Source organism: Glandiceps talaboti, chromosome 12, assembly GCF_964340395.1.
Source record: "Glandiceps talaboti chromosome 12, keGlaTala1.1, whole genome shotgun sequence".
NCBI classification, from domain to species: Eukaryota; Metazoa; Hemichordata; class Enteropneusta; family Spengelidae; genus Glandiceps; species Glandiceps talaboti.
The window spans coordinates 17,492,155-17,511,266 of NC_135560.1; the positions used below are offsets into that span (position 1 = coordinate 17,492,155).

Below are 19,112 nucleotides of genomic sequence, written 5' to 3' on the forward strand. Positions count from 1 at the left end.
CTCATTTGGTTCAGGACCAAGGGTCAAACAACGTCACTTGCACAGAAATACCTGTGGATGGCACGATACACTAGGGACACACATGCTATTGGATTTTAAATTAACCATTTTCTGCTATTCCATTTGCAGCTCAAGTTTACATCATTGTATTCTCATGAGGTGCACGTGACACTCTAATAAAACACAAGTACAAGATACCAGTAGCTTTTTATGTCACCTTTATTTACTAACAACTTTTGAAAGTAACATATGCAAATTTCACTACAGAAATAGAAATACAGTTTTTCCTGAAATTCCAATACTTTCATAATTCATTTGTTTATGTTTATCTGTAACAAAATCGTTGCTTCCAGAATGGTAATGTTTACAAAAACAATTCCTCCATAAATATGAAAATCATATTTCAGATCTTTTACACATACATGTATATTACACTCTGAAATGGCTGGGCAATTTATTGAAATGTTTTCACCAAAAATCCAGAAATCTTCTTTCAAATAGACAATTAACATAATGAGAGTAGCATAATTGCTCACACAAAATGTACATCTAAAATTTGAAGAAAACAAGAATTCTAAGCCATGAACTAACTTTGGGAATACAGTCTAATAAACTTGCTAACTTAAAGAATAAGCTGACTGTCCAAAAACATGGCTGATTTATAATAGCCTACCATTTTTTCTGTGCACCTTTTACAAACATCATGCTGATTGGTTAACACCTTCTCCTACAGTCTTAGCTGACCAATCACATTCCTTGTTCTCTTTCCAGTTGTTACTACCATCCGCATAAACCTCCTGATCAAAAAAACAAACTTTACAAAATGAAACTTAAGACCCTGATATATTATTTTTTTAACTGTTAAACCATAGACCCGCCACCAACTATGGTTAAACAATCCTTTTAGAATTATAGAACTGATGTACACCCACTGTCACCAGTGAGTGTTCTTTATGTGTACACCACAACAATACATACAAATATAAGGGATCAGAACTTTGCATAGCTTTGTTTGTCAGGGTAATTGATACAAAAACATGAATTTTTAATATGAATCAGTTGGAATTGACTGAAGACAATGTGTGTTTTAATCAGACAATTATTTACAAATAATTCACAAAGGCAATAATATTATAATATCACATATTACATGATTTATACATCATTTTCAATCATTTTCAATCATAGTTGAACATTTCATTTCTATATATTTATTCAATTCTGTATAATCTGTATAAGTTCTGGTGAAATAAATTTCAATTCAATTCAATTCAATTCAATTCTTTATTTATTGAGTAACTAACAGCAGTATAATTAAGTAACTACTAAGGGAAAGCATTTTTTTCACACAGAACAAGGATAATCTAGAAACAAAATCTAGTCATGTTCCTATAATTTAAATGATATTTTAATGTTCACTTGTTCTTTGTTTGTTGAGAATATAACAGTGGCTTAAGTGTGCCCAGGCAAAGACTGTCACTGAAGAGATTTTTCCTCCAAAGCTATAGTGACCTAGAAAATCCATCACATTTCAGTAATGTTCCTTTCATTTACAGGATATTTTTATGCCATATTTCCATTTTGACAAAGGTTAGCTTACAAATGTAGGAAGATAATTAGAGATAGGAGACAAACATGACATATGTCCATTACTGTCAGTTTCTGATAGGTTAATACAAAGTATTGACAAATGTGAACAATCCATAAATTGTTTCCCCTTCAATCACATATATGTCTTATTAACTTCACATACATAAAATTACAGTTCACAGATTGAATTCTTCTTCACTGATTAACTTGTTAATTTAGTTTGATATTTCAAATACAAAAGAAATTGTGGATAATTCATTTTTGCTTGTGATTTCAATAGATAGTGCTGTCTGATGTTTCAAATGATTTGATGAAAATACTAAATTAAAAAAATCAAAGGGAGCAATATTAAGTTTGAATTTCAATTATGTCCATTACTAAATTGGCAATAAAAATATGCAGAATTTGAAACAAATCCCATTTCTTTATTAACATCTAACAGAGCAGTAAAAGAAAAATTGTGAAAGTATGGGTTAACATTAACTAATCCTTCCCTAAAAATATTATTTTATTTCTGGTTTATTCCCTGGACTTTAATTGATGGCATCCAGTAGGTTTTACTGATGGGAGTGAAACAAGATATATGGTAATATATATTAAGTCAACAGCATTTCATCTAAAAGAGATATTAAAACAGGCAAGCCAGATAATTAAGGTTTCTGAAAGTCAAGCCTCCAATTGGTTTCTGCCTTGAGAGACAGGAAATTTTATAATTCAACCAACCATGGAATGACCTAAGTAGATACTACTCATCATCCCAAGGTGTATTTTCTAAGGCTTTGAAACCCGTGGAATTCAGAGTGGAAATTAGGGAAACTTTTCTTAGCTTCCTACATGTTGCAGCAACTGATTACTATCATCGGAAGGAATGAAGTAAAATGTGGGTAGGTTTTAGTACAAATTATGAAACAAATTTGACATTGTACAATTATGAGTACAAAGATTGGAACAAGATTTTAAATTATAACACATGATTTCCATACAGCCTTCAGGGATTGGCTTAGATTGAGTCACAAGGTATAGGCTAGCGACCCATGGTGAGATCAATTTGCATAGAGCAGGTACTACTGGTACATTGTATTCATGCATTTTTTTTCCATAGGGTGCTATTTATGTAGCACAGGAGTCCTATCAGTGATTTGCTTTGACTGGGGGAAGAATGCATGCCTGAGAATGTGATGTGTCATAAGACACTTATTGCCTGGCTTTATTAGGACATTAGTAAATGTCATATTACCCCTTGTTTTCAGTCTTGGGAAATAGTTACTACAGCCCTTGCAGTAATAGACATCTACTAGTGCCCTCATAGTCAAGTAATATGTGTATAGTAACCACTGACTGGTAAAAGTCAAAGTCTATGCTAACTGTCACATTATATATTGTCATGGTTACCAACAAATCCTGATGTTGTATCAAATAACTTCAAATGAACCATTCCCAGATTACATCAATTAAGGTTATATATTCTTTACTTACATAGCTATAGGTATGAAACCATATGGAAATTGCAACAAGTTCTGTGTTTAATCTAGATTTAATAGCTGAAAATGCTACAATTTTGAGTACAAGGTTACACATCTGTATCAGTTCTTTCTCAATCCTACAATGTTTGCATAAGGTATTTGTGAAGCATTGCATATTTTGTAGCAAAAGCATGAAAAACTGTGGACTCTTACAACTATATTTAGACAGATTGTAGAACCAATAAGAAAATGATTTTCAAGCAACTAGCAGCAGTCTATATGGTGCATTAGGAAATGACCCTGAAAAACTCAATTGAGCATTGTTAGATAATACAACCAATATTGACGCGTATGTGAAATCTGCACTTATTTATTGGGGGAATGTATGACACAGCAATCTGTATCTGTGATATCATTGAAACGATGGGTAACATTAACAATGTACCATATGGCAATTAAATAGCATTTACATCGAGGTCTATCAAATCTGGAAAAGAGTTATTATGACACAATATCAAGGACATATTGTCTGGCATTTCCATCTTTTATTATATGCCACAATAAGTTTCGCATGGCTTCATGTAATGCACATTAACCATCTTCAGCTGTGGGGATCACTGTTGGCAATGCAGTCACGCAGACACAAAATTTGGATTATGACTTTGCTTTCCATCTGCAATAATTACAAAACCATCAGGAAATCAGTCAGCGTAATAGCAATGCTCACTGATGTTATCTTGTTAATCTATGGTCTATCAATTTTGATGAAACTGATCAAACACCCTGTCACTCGACTTGAACATTGTAGATCACTGAACCAGGTATAACTTGTGATGGATCCTGTTATAGTATTTCTTGAAATAACAACATTGTTACTAAGAAAATACACTACAAAGTTTATTTTTCAGTTTACACTATAAGGCTAGACACTTGAACCAGCCTCTATGCATTTATAATATAGGGCTAGAACCAGCCTATATGAATTTATAGTTTCTTAAATACATCTATTACGACAACAGATAGATCACATCTTATAAAACAGGGCTAGACACTTGAACTAGCCTCTATGCATTTATGACATAGGGCTTGACATTTGAACCAGCCTCTATGCATTTATATTTTCTGACATACAAATAGTGGATTTATCCAGAAAATGTATGGTTGCCATTCAGTAAACAGTAAATAATTCAGAAGTTGCAAATTTACCCCATCTTCTGTTATATATTTGCACACAACTTGAAAGAAGTCAGCTATACTAGTAGTTAAGCACTGCAATGTGAAAAAAAGGACTTGATTTTGACACTTTCACATTCCAAAAGTAACAAACTAGACATTCATGCTTGCCAAAGATTAGGAGACCAGATATTCTATAACATAACAATAATAGAAACCCCTGATATTTTGATTTAATATCACTTTGAAATCTTGCCTGACCTGAATTTAATGAATTATATAGTTTCAGTCACTTTCCAAGGTCTGGTATGATAAGAATATTTCTGTGTCGTGAATAAATATGGTGAACTTAATTTGTGCCTTGCTTACTGTGAATGCATATACTTTGGCTATAGACCTGTTTTAGCTTATTTAGCTGAAACAATCATTAAATCAGCATGGGACATATTAATGGAATTACTTTCAATTATAAAATCTGCATGACCAGAGGTAATAAAGGCAGATTTATTTCAGATCATTTACTGACAAAAGTGATGTAGTTGTAACAGCCCAGTTGTCAAAAAAATATATCCAGCAAAATAAAAGCAAAGCGAAAATGTGAACAGCTGTCATTTTGGCCAATGAAATAAATACTAAACACAGTATTCCAGCCTTCTAGTAGTTCTACTGAGCTAAAATTCCTTGAGGGCAATTAAGTATATCTAAGTTTACGTTTTCATGTATTTCAGCAAAAGAAATTCTGAAGATAATCTGAACAATGGATGTATCATCAGCAAATGGAAAACTAAAAATCTGAAATAATTTGACCACAACCGTGTAATCAACTGAACTGAATGTATTAACGCTAGAGAACCAATTCTAATATAAACAAACATATAAATCTATGATAACTATTTCTGAAAAAACTTCTGTTCTGAGACACTATTCATTTGCATAATAGTCTCAACATACTTACCTCTGTCTTTACATTGTTAAGAGTAGCATAATGAAAGAGTTAAGAATGAAGGTGAAAAGTTGAAATAACACTCAAGTTTCAAACAGTGATTTAGATGCAGTTCTTGTCGTGTTTATATATTTAAAAAATCCACCAGGGAGGTTAAAAGATTTTCAATTTCAGAGTACTCAATAACACAATATTATCCCTAAGTTCCCTTAATGGCTAGTTTTTCCATGTCATTTCCATAACTTCACACAAGAACCATTCAGTTGATCCCTGAAAGATCTCTCGAGAGCTACAATAATAGTTTTTTTAGCCAACTAGGCAATGTGCAGTATTACCTAGGGAATTGTTGCAGACATGTTTCCATCTGGCTAATGGAAAAATGAGCACGCAACTCTCATTACAGACAGAAAAAAACTACAAAAACGATACATAAAAAATGTATCAAACTGCAATTTAGATGAAAGTCACTGTTCAGTGTGCTTTGAAATGTTGCTGTATTTATACAAGTACAACTTCTACTCATGTGATTTACATATTGTAGCCTGGATTACTTCTCCTGCCCACAAGGTCTACAGTAGTGCCACTTGGTGCATAGACACACACTACTTGTATTTCTCATATTTGTTTGGGGGGGACATAGGTATTCCTATTTATTTACTAAACATGACAGCAGGTGTATACACAGTTACAGCCATCCCACAACAAAGAAACAAAATTAAGACAAGACATATACCAAATACAAGACTTGAAAAATAAAATATTATAAATAGCTAGCTAATAACACATCCAAAATAAAGAACAGATTAAAGGTTGGCATAAAGAGGCATGCCTAAAAATATGTAAAGGGGGTAAAAAATATCAGTATTCCATGTTTTACCTTCATGTCATTAAAAGCATCTACAAACCTAGGTAGGAAAACATGCTTCCTCAAGTTTACTCTGCATCTCGGCTTTGAAAGCATCGGTGTGGTCCCGAGTTCACAGCAAGGTAATAGCGGAAACTTCATTTATATTTGTATGTAAGATACAATATGCTGTGTTGCCTTATTCATCATTACTTAAGTTAGTGTCAGTATTAAAGGTGGCACAACATTCATATCTTATCGAGTACATTTATACACAAACTATCAGAAATTACTAACAAAACTACCTGTCAATTACCACATGAACACAAGATTTATCATACTCAAACAATGACAGCTAGTAAACTGCTTTTTCTAGTAGAACAAGTTATCATCACAAGAAGCATGCAAAGAACACTATTAAAAATGTCAACCATAAATCATTGGAGGATGAGAAACATTTTATATCCGACAGTTGACACCATATCCTTGAGTGTGATATTCTCTATTCTATTATACCTACTTGACAGGAAATCACAAATATCTGCTGCATCACCATTTCAATGTGTCATTGTACTTGCTGGGTTACTCATAAAACTGACAAATAGCATATAAGTCAAATTTAATGAGACTAAATGTCAAGAATGTCAACAACAGGAAACTGTAATGCACTATTTGATGTACACTTATGTTCATACTGGACACCAAAAAGAAGGATTTAATCCAGTGTAAAAATCGGCTAGATTTCATTCATTTATCATTGTTGCCTTCATATATTACATATTCATGTATTTGTTTTGCCTCTTCCTTTTATAGAATCGGCTATTTCTCAATTTTGTCGTTTGTTTTTATGCTGATGACTTTTTCCACTATAGGAAGAGATGCTAAATCCAAAACATCAGCATAAAAAAAATGGCAACATACAAAGGAAATGAACTTTTCAGGTAATAATGAACCACCCGATGTTTGCAACAGAGTTTAATCAGATTTTAATTTGGCCACTACTTTCATCGTCAGCATCCAAGAAAATAAGAAAACGATGTTTCATTGAACATTTCATATAAATGTATTAAAACAAGAAATGGGTGATTACCTTGGGAAGTCATATATGAAGAATTTACACTTTAATATATACAAATCACAATTTAATTTTTCAATGTGGATGGCCCAGATCAACAGGAACATACCCCCTGTGTTAAAGGATATGGAGTCATGTCTTGCTTGTTCTGGGCCATTAATGTTATCAAAAATGTTAGTGTTCAATATGAACTTGTTATTAATACCAAATACTGAAATGGACATACACTTGTATCTGGTTGGCCCTTGTGCATTCTCAATACTCCACTTAGTCAGGTGTTCATTGTAACCCTCAATACACACACAAGCAAAGTTGTATATGCCTTCAAACACGCAACACACAATTTTATTTTCTGGTCTCTCTATTAGGTCAATGCAAATCTACATACATCATTGGTTCTAGGTGATCGAAATATGAACCAAACTTGTTCAGAATCACCCATATTTTCCTCATGAAAAAAATTAAGCTTGTGTAGGTATAATTATATCATTCTCTAAAACTTCTCATCAAAGTGGAAAATAAGCAAGACATAGGGGTGTTGTCACTTCCTCATCTTCACCTCATACTGACAAAGCCCCTTAATATGTCACTCATATTTTTCTGAACAAACAAAAATTTGGGGGAATAACATCTTGTAATATTAGTAAATGTTAGGATATTGTATTGGAATTCACAATCTACCTATTAATGGAAATATTTCCAACAGAGTGAAGGCTTCAAGGAAGACATCATTTTAACAAGGAAGCATCAAGGAAGACATCATTTTAATAAGGAAGCATCAAGGAAGACATCAAGGATCAAATATTTATGACAGGTTTATCATAACAACAATCAAGTGTTTCTTAATTTTTGAATTTTAGAAGCATTGACCTATAAAAATAGTCATTCTAGCAACTTACAATAACTGGAAAGAATGGTACAACTTGGAAACTTACGACCATCTTGAAATGTTGACAAGCTGACAGAAATTTGTCAAACTAAATATAACATTTCCTCTATATCATTCACTATGATTGAATTTACAAAATCTGAATGAGGAATATTTAGCAAACCACTTTTCAAAAGAAGCTTTCAATTTGTCCATGATATAATTTGTTAGGATTGTACATCCTTATGTAACATTTGCGACCTATTGCGATGACTAATGACTCATACTGTCAACGAAAAATGACTGAATGCATCATTACTCTCATACAGCAATTACATCGACATATTTCTCCATTACAGTATTAGTACTTCCTACATAACTCACTAGATGAACATTTATGGCTCAGATTTTGACAATTTTTACAATCGTGTCACAGAGATATCAACAACACTAGAAGCTAATTAAAAAAACACATTAGTTTGTTCTTTATTGTTGCTAAGGGCACGGGCCAATCTGACATGACATATTTGAATATAAATGGAATATATAATACATAACAGATTGCATGATTTCATAGAATGTGATTAGCTGTTCATGGTATAGAATTCACTCTTCATATCCATGACTTTACAGTATATAAACGGAATTCTATAAAACTGTCTTGGAAGTGATTTCATTAAATTATTAAACTTAGGGTTAGGACTGTAGTAACAGGGTACGAAAATTTTTTTCTGGAATGAAACCTTTGCTTTGGAATCTACATAGCATCTCCTTGTTTAACAAGTGGTCTGTATTTAAAGACATTGCACTCATCGCAACATGTATTGTCTCAAAATACATCTCTCAAAATACTAAGCTTATCTCTAACTATGTACAGGTACACATTTAAATGATGTCGCTAGGTATAAAATTTCCAAAGTTATTGAAGAATTTGCTACTTGACCTTGACCTTAATGCCAAGTTTGAAAGTTTGAAACATAACATAGGCACATATATATATATATATATGTGAATGGTGAAGCTACAAAACTTTCTAAGTTATTGAGTGATTTACTATTTGACTTTGACTGCACCTGTTGGGGCTACCAAAAAAAATTGTTTCTGGACAGGAGAGTTTGTCTAAAATGTTGCTTGACACGATTATTTTTTATTTTTTTTTTAAATTCTCAACAAACCTCAACAAACTCAGTCTACTATTTATGGCAGTTACTGTTCTTTTTATTTAGTACATTAGAGCAAGTGTGTATGTGGGGAAGATGTCATTTGCTTGTTCATGATTGGCTCTGCAGTTGTCTTCACTGAAGTAGGGAGGGTTATTTTTGTGTTTCCCCACGGATATGCAGACAACATGGGCTGGACACACACGAAAAAATATATTTTGTGATGCGCGTGCTGACCAGAAACAATTCTTTTTTTATTTTTTGGCCTAATGTACAATATTTCATCAAGAACTTGACAAACTTAAAGGCCCATGATTCAATCCCAGGTTTTAGCATTAGTGTTATCTTATGAGTGACGCCATGAGGATTACATAGGATCATTCTTTTGCTGTGTAAACTTTGTATTTTCACCTAAATTTTAATCCTGTTGGTAGTCTGTACTTGCTGGGTTACTCATAAAACTGACAAATAGCATATAAGTCAAATTTAATGAGACTAAATGTCAAGAATGTCAACAACAGGAAACTGTAATGCACTATTTGATGTACACTTATGTTCATACTGGACACCAAAAAGAAGGATTCAATCCAGTGTAAGAATCGGCTAGATTTCATTCATTTATCATTGTTGCCTTCATATATTACATATTCATGTATTTGTTTTGCCTCTTCCTTTTATAGAATCAGCTATTTCTCAATTTTGTCGACACACACAAAAAAAAACACACAAAAAAAAAGACGACTTATGCACGGGTATTTAAAGTGATGCGCACGCTGACCAGAAAGAGTTCTCTTTTCTTTGGCCATACCTTTTCAGAATTGGGACTGTTCGTTTCTCTCAATTCACAAACAATGATACCATTTGTGTGTTAAGTGTTACAAAACTTTAAATGTCTATGTTGATATTTTAATACTGTTCATTTGTGTTACCATTTGGAGAACAGTTTTGTAGATTGTTTTGATGCTGTAGAGCAATTACATTAAAAAAATGTTAATACCAAAGAATTTGCACTGCCAAACAAGGTATGAATAAGTGTATCAAAACACCATCTGCAAGTATGAAGTATAAGTAGCAATTTGTCAACTAAACACACTGTGACCTGTAGCACTTTTAATCTACAGAACTTTTGTAGAACCGTTACAGAACAGTTCTATAGAAATATAAAGAATTAACTCATGTATCCTGCATCTTAGTAGACATTGATGAAATAATGACGAACATACCAACCACATTCTGTGATAATACAGCACAGTAAAAATTTATTATGATTGCAAATGAAATTTGGTAGAATATGATTTTTTCTAACCTTTCGATTACAACTGGATAGGGACAACATGGTAAGTAACTGGGGAAGTCAAGTAGATTTGATGTATTTCATCAATGATGCTGGCAAGAACATAGCAGCAAGAACCTAATGGGTTATGGTTAGGGTATACATAAGGAGACAGTAAGATCTCTTAAACATACACCTGATACCATATTAAAAGGCCAACTGGTCAACATTTGTTCAAATATAATATTCTCTACAAAATAATACACATTTTGTTCAATGTAAAAATACCAAATTACAGAATAAATATAGATGTATTAATCTGATTGACAAATCAAGACGATGTGTCAATGAGTATATTTTGACACTATAGTGTTGCTATCTTTAAAGTTGAAAGTGTTGTTTATAGATGCAGAACACACAACAAACAAGGGAGAAATTTCCTTGTCTGTGAACGCACATAGCAATTTATCAAGATGACAGTATTTATCTAACAGAACATTACAGTCATGATCACCATTCTGAAAGCCTGTGCATACATCTCACAAGAAATCTTATATTTATATATGCAGAGTATATATACACATAACACTATATCAAGTTGATGGCGTTTATCTAACTGAGAACAGCACAGCTGTATACTGACCCTGAGAAAGCTAAGTATATCTCATTGTTTACTGACAATGTAAGATATATCACGCAACCAATATTTAAGACTCGGCAGAGTCAAGTCACCTTAAAATGTCATGGTCAATGGCAAAGTGATTCCCAAAGCAAATCACATTCTAACAGCTATCAATTATTGAGTCCCAAATGATATAGGAGTCCCTGTGGAGTTCACATTCCAGTTTATTGTTGTGCATCAGTTCAAAAGAAGGACACTGTGAACTGATTTAAGAAAAACACGATAATGACGACACATCTAGATGTTGGCCCATTGTATTACACCCTGCGATGCTGTCAGCAAAATTTTGGGATTGATTTCACTAAACAGAGTGATTCTGTGAGTAGAAATTTTGATTTAATGTAACTCACAATACTTCTTCGCTTGAATGCTCAATGTCTTGTACATGTAATATCATAATGGTGCATCAAATTGTCTGCATACTTTATCAAATGTCATTTGAAAGCCATTAAAGTTCATTTCATAGTGACTTTAAATGTATGGACCACAATATCCCATTAGTTATCATTAAATGATGAAATGCCAATTGAATTTAAACTCTGATACCAAACCAATTAATAGTACTCTATCATAATTTTATATATAGTTATAAATTTTTTTTTTTCTTCCCTACTTGTGACTTCATTTGATTACAGATAAATCATTTTAAAATTACTTTCTATACCAAAAGTGAAATGTAATAACTTCTAAATATGTTAATAATTTTGTGGGCAAATCCATATAATTCAAATTCACTGCATAGAATACATGACCTATTTGCTGTACACTAGCTAGTCCATGTGGATGTTATGCAATCAGCTGTCTCTGTCCATTATCATAGACATGTCATTGCAGAGAATACTGCTATTCACTGTACAGACCACTGGGAGTTTATAGTCAACTGTCTCTGTCAGTTATCATAGACATTGTTCTCCATCTTTATTATGGACTCTCAATCCACAGAGAGAGAAAATACATCATACATTATAGTCTTACAAAAATAACAATAAGTTGTAAAATGGGGATAACAAAAGATACGATGTTGAAGCTAGACAAACAATATAAATTCTTCAATCTTTGTCCTAAAATCCCATTACTATTCACTGTTCAGACTACCTTGAAGATGTTTTGCAGTCAACTGTCTCTGTCACTAAATATCATAGACTTCATAGCATAGAATACTATTCACTGGACAGACTACCAACTGTCACTTAAGTTATCATACACTTCATTGCATGGATTACTATCCAATGTACAGACTACCTGGATGTTTTGCAGTCAACTGTCTCTGTCACTTATCATAGACTTCATTTGCATAGAATACTATCCACTGTACGGACTACCTGAAAGTTTTGCAATCAACTGTCTCTGTCACTTATCATAGAAATCATTGCATAGAATACTATTCACTGTACAGACTACCTGGAAGTTTTGCAGTCAACTGTCTGTCACTTATCATAGACTTCATTGCATAGAATACTATCCACTGTACAGACTACCTGGAAGTTTGTAGTCAAAGAGTTTGATATTTGAAAGAACAGTTTTAACATTCTGAAGTCATTGTTGTAATCCATTGTCCTCTTTATAACAAAAATAACTCCTAATATTCCCTGTAAATGACATGGTTTGTGATTACAAGCACAACAGGTGTACACAGAGATTAGGGTATTTGTTATGTCATCACTTGAGATTTTCCCATAATGCCTTGCAAGAAATCCCAAAAATGGTTGACCACATGTCAAGTGCAGTAGGCTTCTTTACAATATTTCAAAGTTGAATAACATTACAAAAGTGCTAAAGTCATATGTAAATTGATAGCAGTAATCAATACAAGTGTACTTAAGTCAGAAATATGTCTGATTGGACTTTTATTTAACAGTTAAATGAGTGGGATTGTACTGCAAATTTACAAAACTATAACTGACAGTAATAGAGTCATAACAGTTACATGAGAATGGTTGTAAGTTGATGGATAGGCTATTCCCTAAAGGCTCATGATTCAATTCTACATTCTCATATTAGGGCTAGCTTATCAGCAGCACCAAAAGGATTAGCTAGGATCATTCATTTTTTTTTCAGGAAAAAATGTTCCTATAGCTCTACTGGAAAGTTGTTTTTCATACCTATAACTTTTAATCCTAACTGAACTGAACTGGGCCTTTTACAGTAACCGTTGCAATACAAAAAATACAAACAATCCACCTACCTTTTTCCATATTGGTACAGTTGTTTTCAGGGTATCAATACTATAGTGTACAGCCTCTAAAGCTTCTTTGCGATGAGCTGATGAGATAGCAATAATGACACTTGCTTCTGTCACAGGTACAACACTGTTTGTGATTCAAATAAGATGATAATAAACAAATTATTATTAATTGACGATACACCATGCAGTTATGTCTTTAAAAGTATTCATTCCGCTGAATCATATTCAAATTTATTTGCAACATCGAAACTTTTCAAATTAATTCAATCATTCACATAACTGTCCCCAACTGCTCAAGTCTCTCCTTCAAAGACATGGTTGCATGAAACAGAACAATCTGTAGAACACTCACCCTGGATATGGGTCGGTCACAGAAAATCCCCTGTTTCCTGTGGGATTTAAACCCATGATCTCCCAGCTGCTAGTCCGTAGCTTTAACCCCTACTACTACCACAGGGAGCCGGTTCAATTACTAAAGTTACAATCCCATAATAACATTCTATTTCTTAATTTAGAAACAGACTTAGTATAGTCATATAAGCCAAGTAATTATCCTTGTTTTAATACCTTTCTTGGAAGTACACATTTTGTTTCCATTATTAATAGTTGGCTGCAGAAAGTCTGTCATTGTTTGAGAGATTGTCATTTGTTTCAAGTACATTGAACATAACATTTTTCTATCTATTGTTAAACCTGCAGTAGCTGTAACTTGGGGCAATATTATGTTATAATCAATATGACTATATCCCCTTACTTATTTTTCCCCTTACTTATTTTTCTTTTTAATGGGTTCCTTCCAAGAAGCATATTGAAATTGTATTTTCTCTTAGCTGTTTTCAATGTTTTAAAACTACACTAGCTGTAACTGCAGCATTTTTCTTTTCGATCAGACCAACTGTATATTGACTAAAAATTGTTATGAAAATACCAATAATAAGACATATTGCACATGTTAAGTTAGAGGGTGATTTTATCCATAAGTATAGTACAGACCAAGTTGAAATTATGATCACGTTGGGGGCGCTGATTCATGGTCCAAAATCAATTTGATTTGATTTATTGAACCATATTATGTTAATAACTACACAAATATGTTTACTGATAGGTGATTCAATACTGTTCAGGGTGTACAATATTACGACTAAGTCATTATATCTAACAAACAGTTTCAAAAATTTCTCCAATTGCAGCCAGTGCAGCTTTAAAACAAATTTCACTTAATATCCTCTATGCAATGTACAGTAAAGCCAGGTCATCTAAAATCAGATATGGAGTCAAGACCGGCGTGGTAGAATCAGAGATTAAGACCCGACTTTTATTGAAACATGGAAGTTGGAAAGCGCAATACCCACGACTACATAGAGATGAAGACTTAGATGACAGTATAACTATCATTAAGGAGTCATATTTCATTTCAGTCATTTGATCTGATGCTGGATAAACGACAACAAATCGCTGACTTTTTGCAAATTACTTTAAAGAAGAATTTTAAGAACCCTATAGATTCATGTCTCAGTAATTACTTCAATGGTTTAATACATGATAGGTTTTCCTTCAAACAAATCACTGGCAACAAATAGCGCACAACAAAAATTCACTTTCAATGTTTTCAATGATAGAACTACAGTCATAACTCAAAGATGTCCTTGAGAAGGATGAAATTTAATAGCACTGGAAAAGCTATCATTCTGCAATTCTATCTATCTATGAACTTCTGTTATTTCAATTTTATGGATTTTGTCATCTACATGTTCTCTATTTCACAATTTAAAATGAATAAAACATATATTAAGGTTATAGTAGCTACTACAACAGCAACACTAAAACTGTGCTTTCTCTACTTAAGAATAGAGAATGAATTCTGATGATAAAAATTACCAGATATTTGCAAGAAATATAGGAAATACCTTTCCTCAATTTTGGACTTTCAAGGGGCACACAGACACAACAGAAGTGATGCTTACCTTAAAAAATAAACTCAAGAATAAAATTAAATAAAAAATAAACCTAAATGAAGTGCAGGTAAACAATTACTTTCACATCAATAAGGGTGATCATGACACAATCAGAATGTAATCTGACTAGTCTGAATCTCAAGGGACGTGAAAAACGGAAGCCAAAATGGGCTCACGTCACCCAAAATTTGTAAGATTGGCAATCAGTTGATCTTTTAGAACCATACAAAATCAATGACACAACCTGAATACTCCATTAGGGAGGAATTAGAAGAACTGACTGGAATCTAGTAGTGGTAATAATAATATCAACTGACCTTAACTCTCTGGAGAATATAACAGATGTAGTTAGAATTGACAGACATGTACACTGTACAACATCTGTAGAAGGAAATGTCTACAGATATCATTCTTATGTAACCAATTTTGAGAAACTCTGGATTGACTTAAATTGTGCCCTACCCAAATTTTTCATTTTTTTTTTATAAACCCTGATTCTGGACTTGTATATTTAGTCAATTTTTCTCTTACAAATTTCACAATCAGTGTAAGATTTAATTGCATGGTGTCATTATATCTCCGATTTTATTCTACCCCAAAACTTTACCATCACATAAATTTGTTTTTCTGAAACAACACATACAGCTTTAAATTTTATTTAAAAACTAATTTTTCTCTTGCACCCAAGTTCAGTATTTATTAAAATAGACTTGATTACTGTGTCCAATCCTAATTTCTTTCCTGACAACTTTTAAGAATCCTGGTTCTAACAGAATCTTGTTACCAAAAACATTCAAGGAATTCACTGAACAAAATTTGTATACTATTACTGTAAACATATTTTTCTCAGATGAGATTTCAACGATGGGATTTCCTGGATAGACATACATTTTTCAAAATTTTTCCTGGACAAACCCTTGTACAATGATTTTTTTTACATCAGTGCTATAAAAACATGGAAAGTATTAAAATTTAAGTACTGCAGTGCCAAAATTGTCTTCATAATATATGCAAGATGATAGGCTGAAACTATCATTTTCTACTCACAAACAAAAAATCCATAACTTGAAGACATCTTTATCTATAATAACCATCTACAGTTTTTAAAAGCGCAAAGAGAATATTATAGGAAAACTAATGACACATGAATAGGAGTTATAGTCATAATGGTTGAATGCATGGTTAGAGGGGCTAAAGTCTGGAATCTGCAAGTTGTCAGTTTGAGCCTCACTGCTAATGTTTGTTCCTGAATGGCTTGAAAGCAAGATTTGAACCAGAAGTACATTTTGTGTTCCCAGACAACCAAACTGTATAATTGGAGACCTGGTATGACAGTAGACAACGCTCACTGGCTGCAGGGATTGCATGCTTCCCAGACAGTCGAGAAAGTTATATAAAAAAAGGATTGATGTGCCTTGTGTCTACACCATTGTACAATAAAGTGCTTTGAGCACAGTGTGGGAAAGCATTATATAAAAACTCATTGCATTATCATTGTTATTAGAATGTAAACAGCTGTTTTGTAGTCTACATAACTTTGTATCCAAACCCGGCAATACAAAATATTGTGTTCGTATATTTCAAGTTCAATGCTGTGTTCATCAAACATTTCAGGATTCATGCTATGTTCATCATAAGTGGCCATTTCAAGTTCAATACTGTATTTGTCATATACATTGTATTTCAAGTTCAATACTGTGTTTGTCATACATTACAAGTTCAATGCTGTGTTTTGATACATTTGAATGCTGTCTTTATCATATATTTCAAGTTCAGTGCGATGTTCATCGTACATTTCAAGCTCAATGCGGTGTTCATAACACAGTTCAAGTTCAATGCTGTGCTCATCATATATATTTCAGGCTCAAGTTCAATGCTGTGTTCATCATATATATATTTCAAGTTCAATGCTGTGCTCATCATATATATATATTTCAATTTCAAGTTCAATGCTGTGTTCATCATATATATATTTCAAGTTCAATGCTGTGTTCATCATATATATTTCAAGTTCAAGTTCAATGCTAATGCTGTGTTCATCATATATTTCAAGTTCAATGCTGTGTCCATCATACATTTCAAGTTCAATGCTATGTTTACCGTACACTTAAAGTTCAACACTGTTCAGCATATATTTCAAGTTCACTGCTGTGTTCATCATACATTTCAAGTTTGATGCTGTGTTCATCATACATTTCAAATTCAATGCTATGCTCATCTTATGTTTCAAGTTCAGTGCTGCGTTCATCAATCATACATTTCAAATTCAATGCTAATCATGGGTCAGGCAGTAACCTAAATTTATCTTGAAGACAAACAATATAGTAAACCTGTTGATTATTTCAGAATTTACTCACTGGATAAGGCAAAAAGAGAATTGTTTCTGGTCAGGACATTTTTGTTTAAAGTGGTGCAACGACGCGGTTTATTTTTTTATTCTCATTAAACCTGTCACTCAATGTACTATTTATGGCAGTAACTGTTCCTTTTTTTAGTACTTTAAAGCAAGCGTATGTGCTTGTTCATGATTGACACTGCAGTTGTCTTCACTGAAGTAGGGAAGGTTATTTTCGTGTTTCCCCTTGGATCTGCAGACTGCATGGCTGGACAAACACGAAAAAATATATTTTGTGATGCACGTGCTGACCAGAAACAATTCAAATATTTCACCAAGAACTTGAAAAATTAAAGGCCCATGATTCAATCCCAGGTTTGAGCATTAGTGTTATCTAATGAGTGACGCCATGATGATTACATAGGATCATTCTTTTGCTGTGTAAACTTTGTATTTTCACCTAAATTTTAATCCTGTTGGTAATCTGTAGGCTTTGACTATCTTATATCTGACATACAAACAAACGTAAAATGCAATTCGTAACTTACAGGTATTACGGCTTTGGGCAATACAATGTCTGGCAAGACTGGGATTGTTATCTTTCTGACTTCAATATCATGTATCTATGAATAATTCATGTGAAGTTAAAGCTGTGAGTATATTGTTGATAGTATCTTGCGAGTTCCATCCATCAGGCAGCTTTCCCTTAAAGCTTAATTGACGCAGTGTCGTGACAGCATGCTCAAAGAATCTAGGATGTGAAACCTTTCATTTTACACGACAAAAGTCATCAGTTCACCTCAAAACAGATGCAGGAACACAATCAAACTCTTTAAGCACAGTTCTATTCTACATATAACAACACATACAGGTGTAATGTCTTATCGGAACGAATCCATCGATTGCAGAATTGTGAAAAATGCATTCTATTGTGTGACAGAAATAGTTCCTTTTAGACACTAGTACATCGCGTAAGGAAAGTAATGATTCTTGTATGTATTGACAGAAGGTTTACAACTGGACAAGAAATTGCCAAATACAAAAGATTTCGAGAGATAAGGTTAAAGTGCAACAGGTGGGCAGGACTAAAATATAGATAGCTAGAAGCTACTTTCTATAGATTTCTCTATCCCTTTTCAACGTACTTAAAACTTAAACAAAAATGAAAAGCCTTTCGTATTATTTTACTCATCTAATATATAACAGTATTGAATTTCCCCTCCAGCTTGTGCTATCACAAACAAATTCATTTCTGCCCCACTATCAATAATTTTTCATTAGTTTCTCATTTCCCCCAGTGGAAATACGAGTTGGCTTGAAATAATCAAAAATGATTTTTATAACCAATGAACAAATTTGGAAATTTATTAATTTCTCCAAAATGATATTAGGCAGTGCATAAACAACAAATTTACAAAATACAAATGGAAATTTCTACTCAGAGTAAAAAAATCTTTTGAAGCAAATCACAATTTTTGCTTAAGCCTTGTCAGCATCTTCTGGGGTGTACTATAATGGGGCTGTCAAAATCGTGACTAGCTTTCAAAATTTTTTTTGACTGCGAGT

General features: G+C 33.0%; 1 protein-coding gene across 1 annotated transcript in view; it reads right to left on the reverse strand.

The window, feature by feature from the left end:
* Positions 1-231: 231 nt before the first annotated feature.
* Positions 232-19,112, reverse strand: part of LOC144443564 (molybdopterin synthase catalytic subunit-like) — a 38,197-nt gene continuing 19,316 nt past the window's right edge. Inside the window, exons 4-5 of the mRNA XM_078133095.1 lie at positions 13,257-13,380; positions 232-797 (exon numbers count right to left, since the gene is read on the reverse strand). Of these exons, the coding sequence (XP_077989221.1) occupies positions 702-797; positions 13,257-13,380 (220 nt within the window). The 3' untranslated portion in view covers positions 232-701. The remainder of the gene's footprint in view (positions 798-13,256; positions 13,381-19,112) is intronic.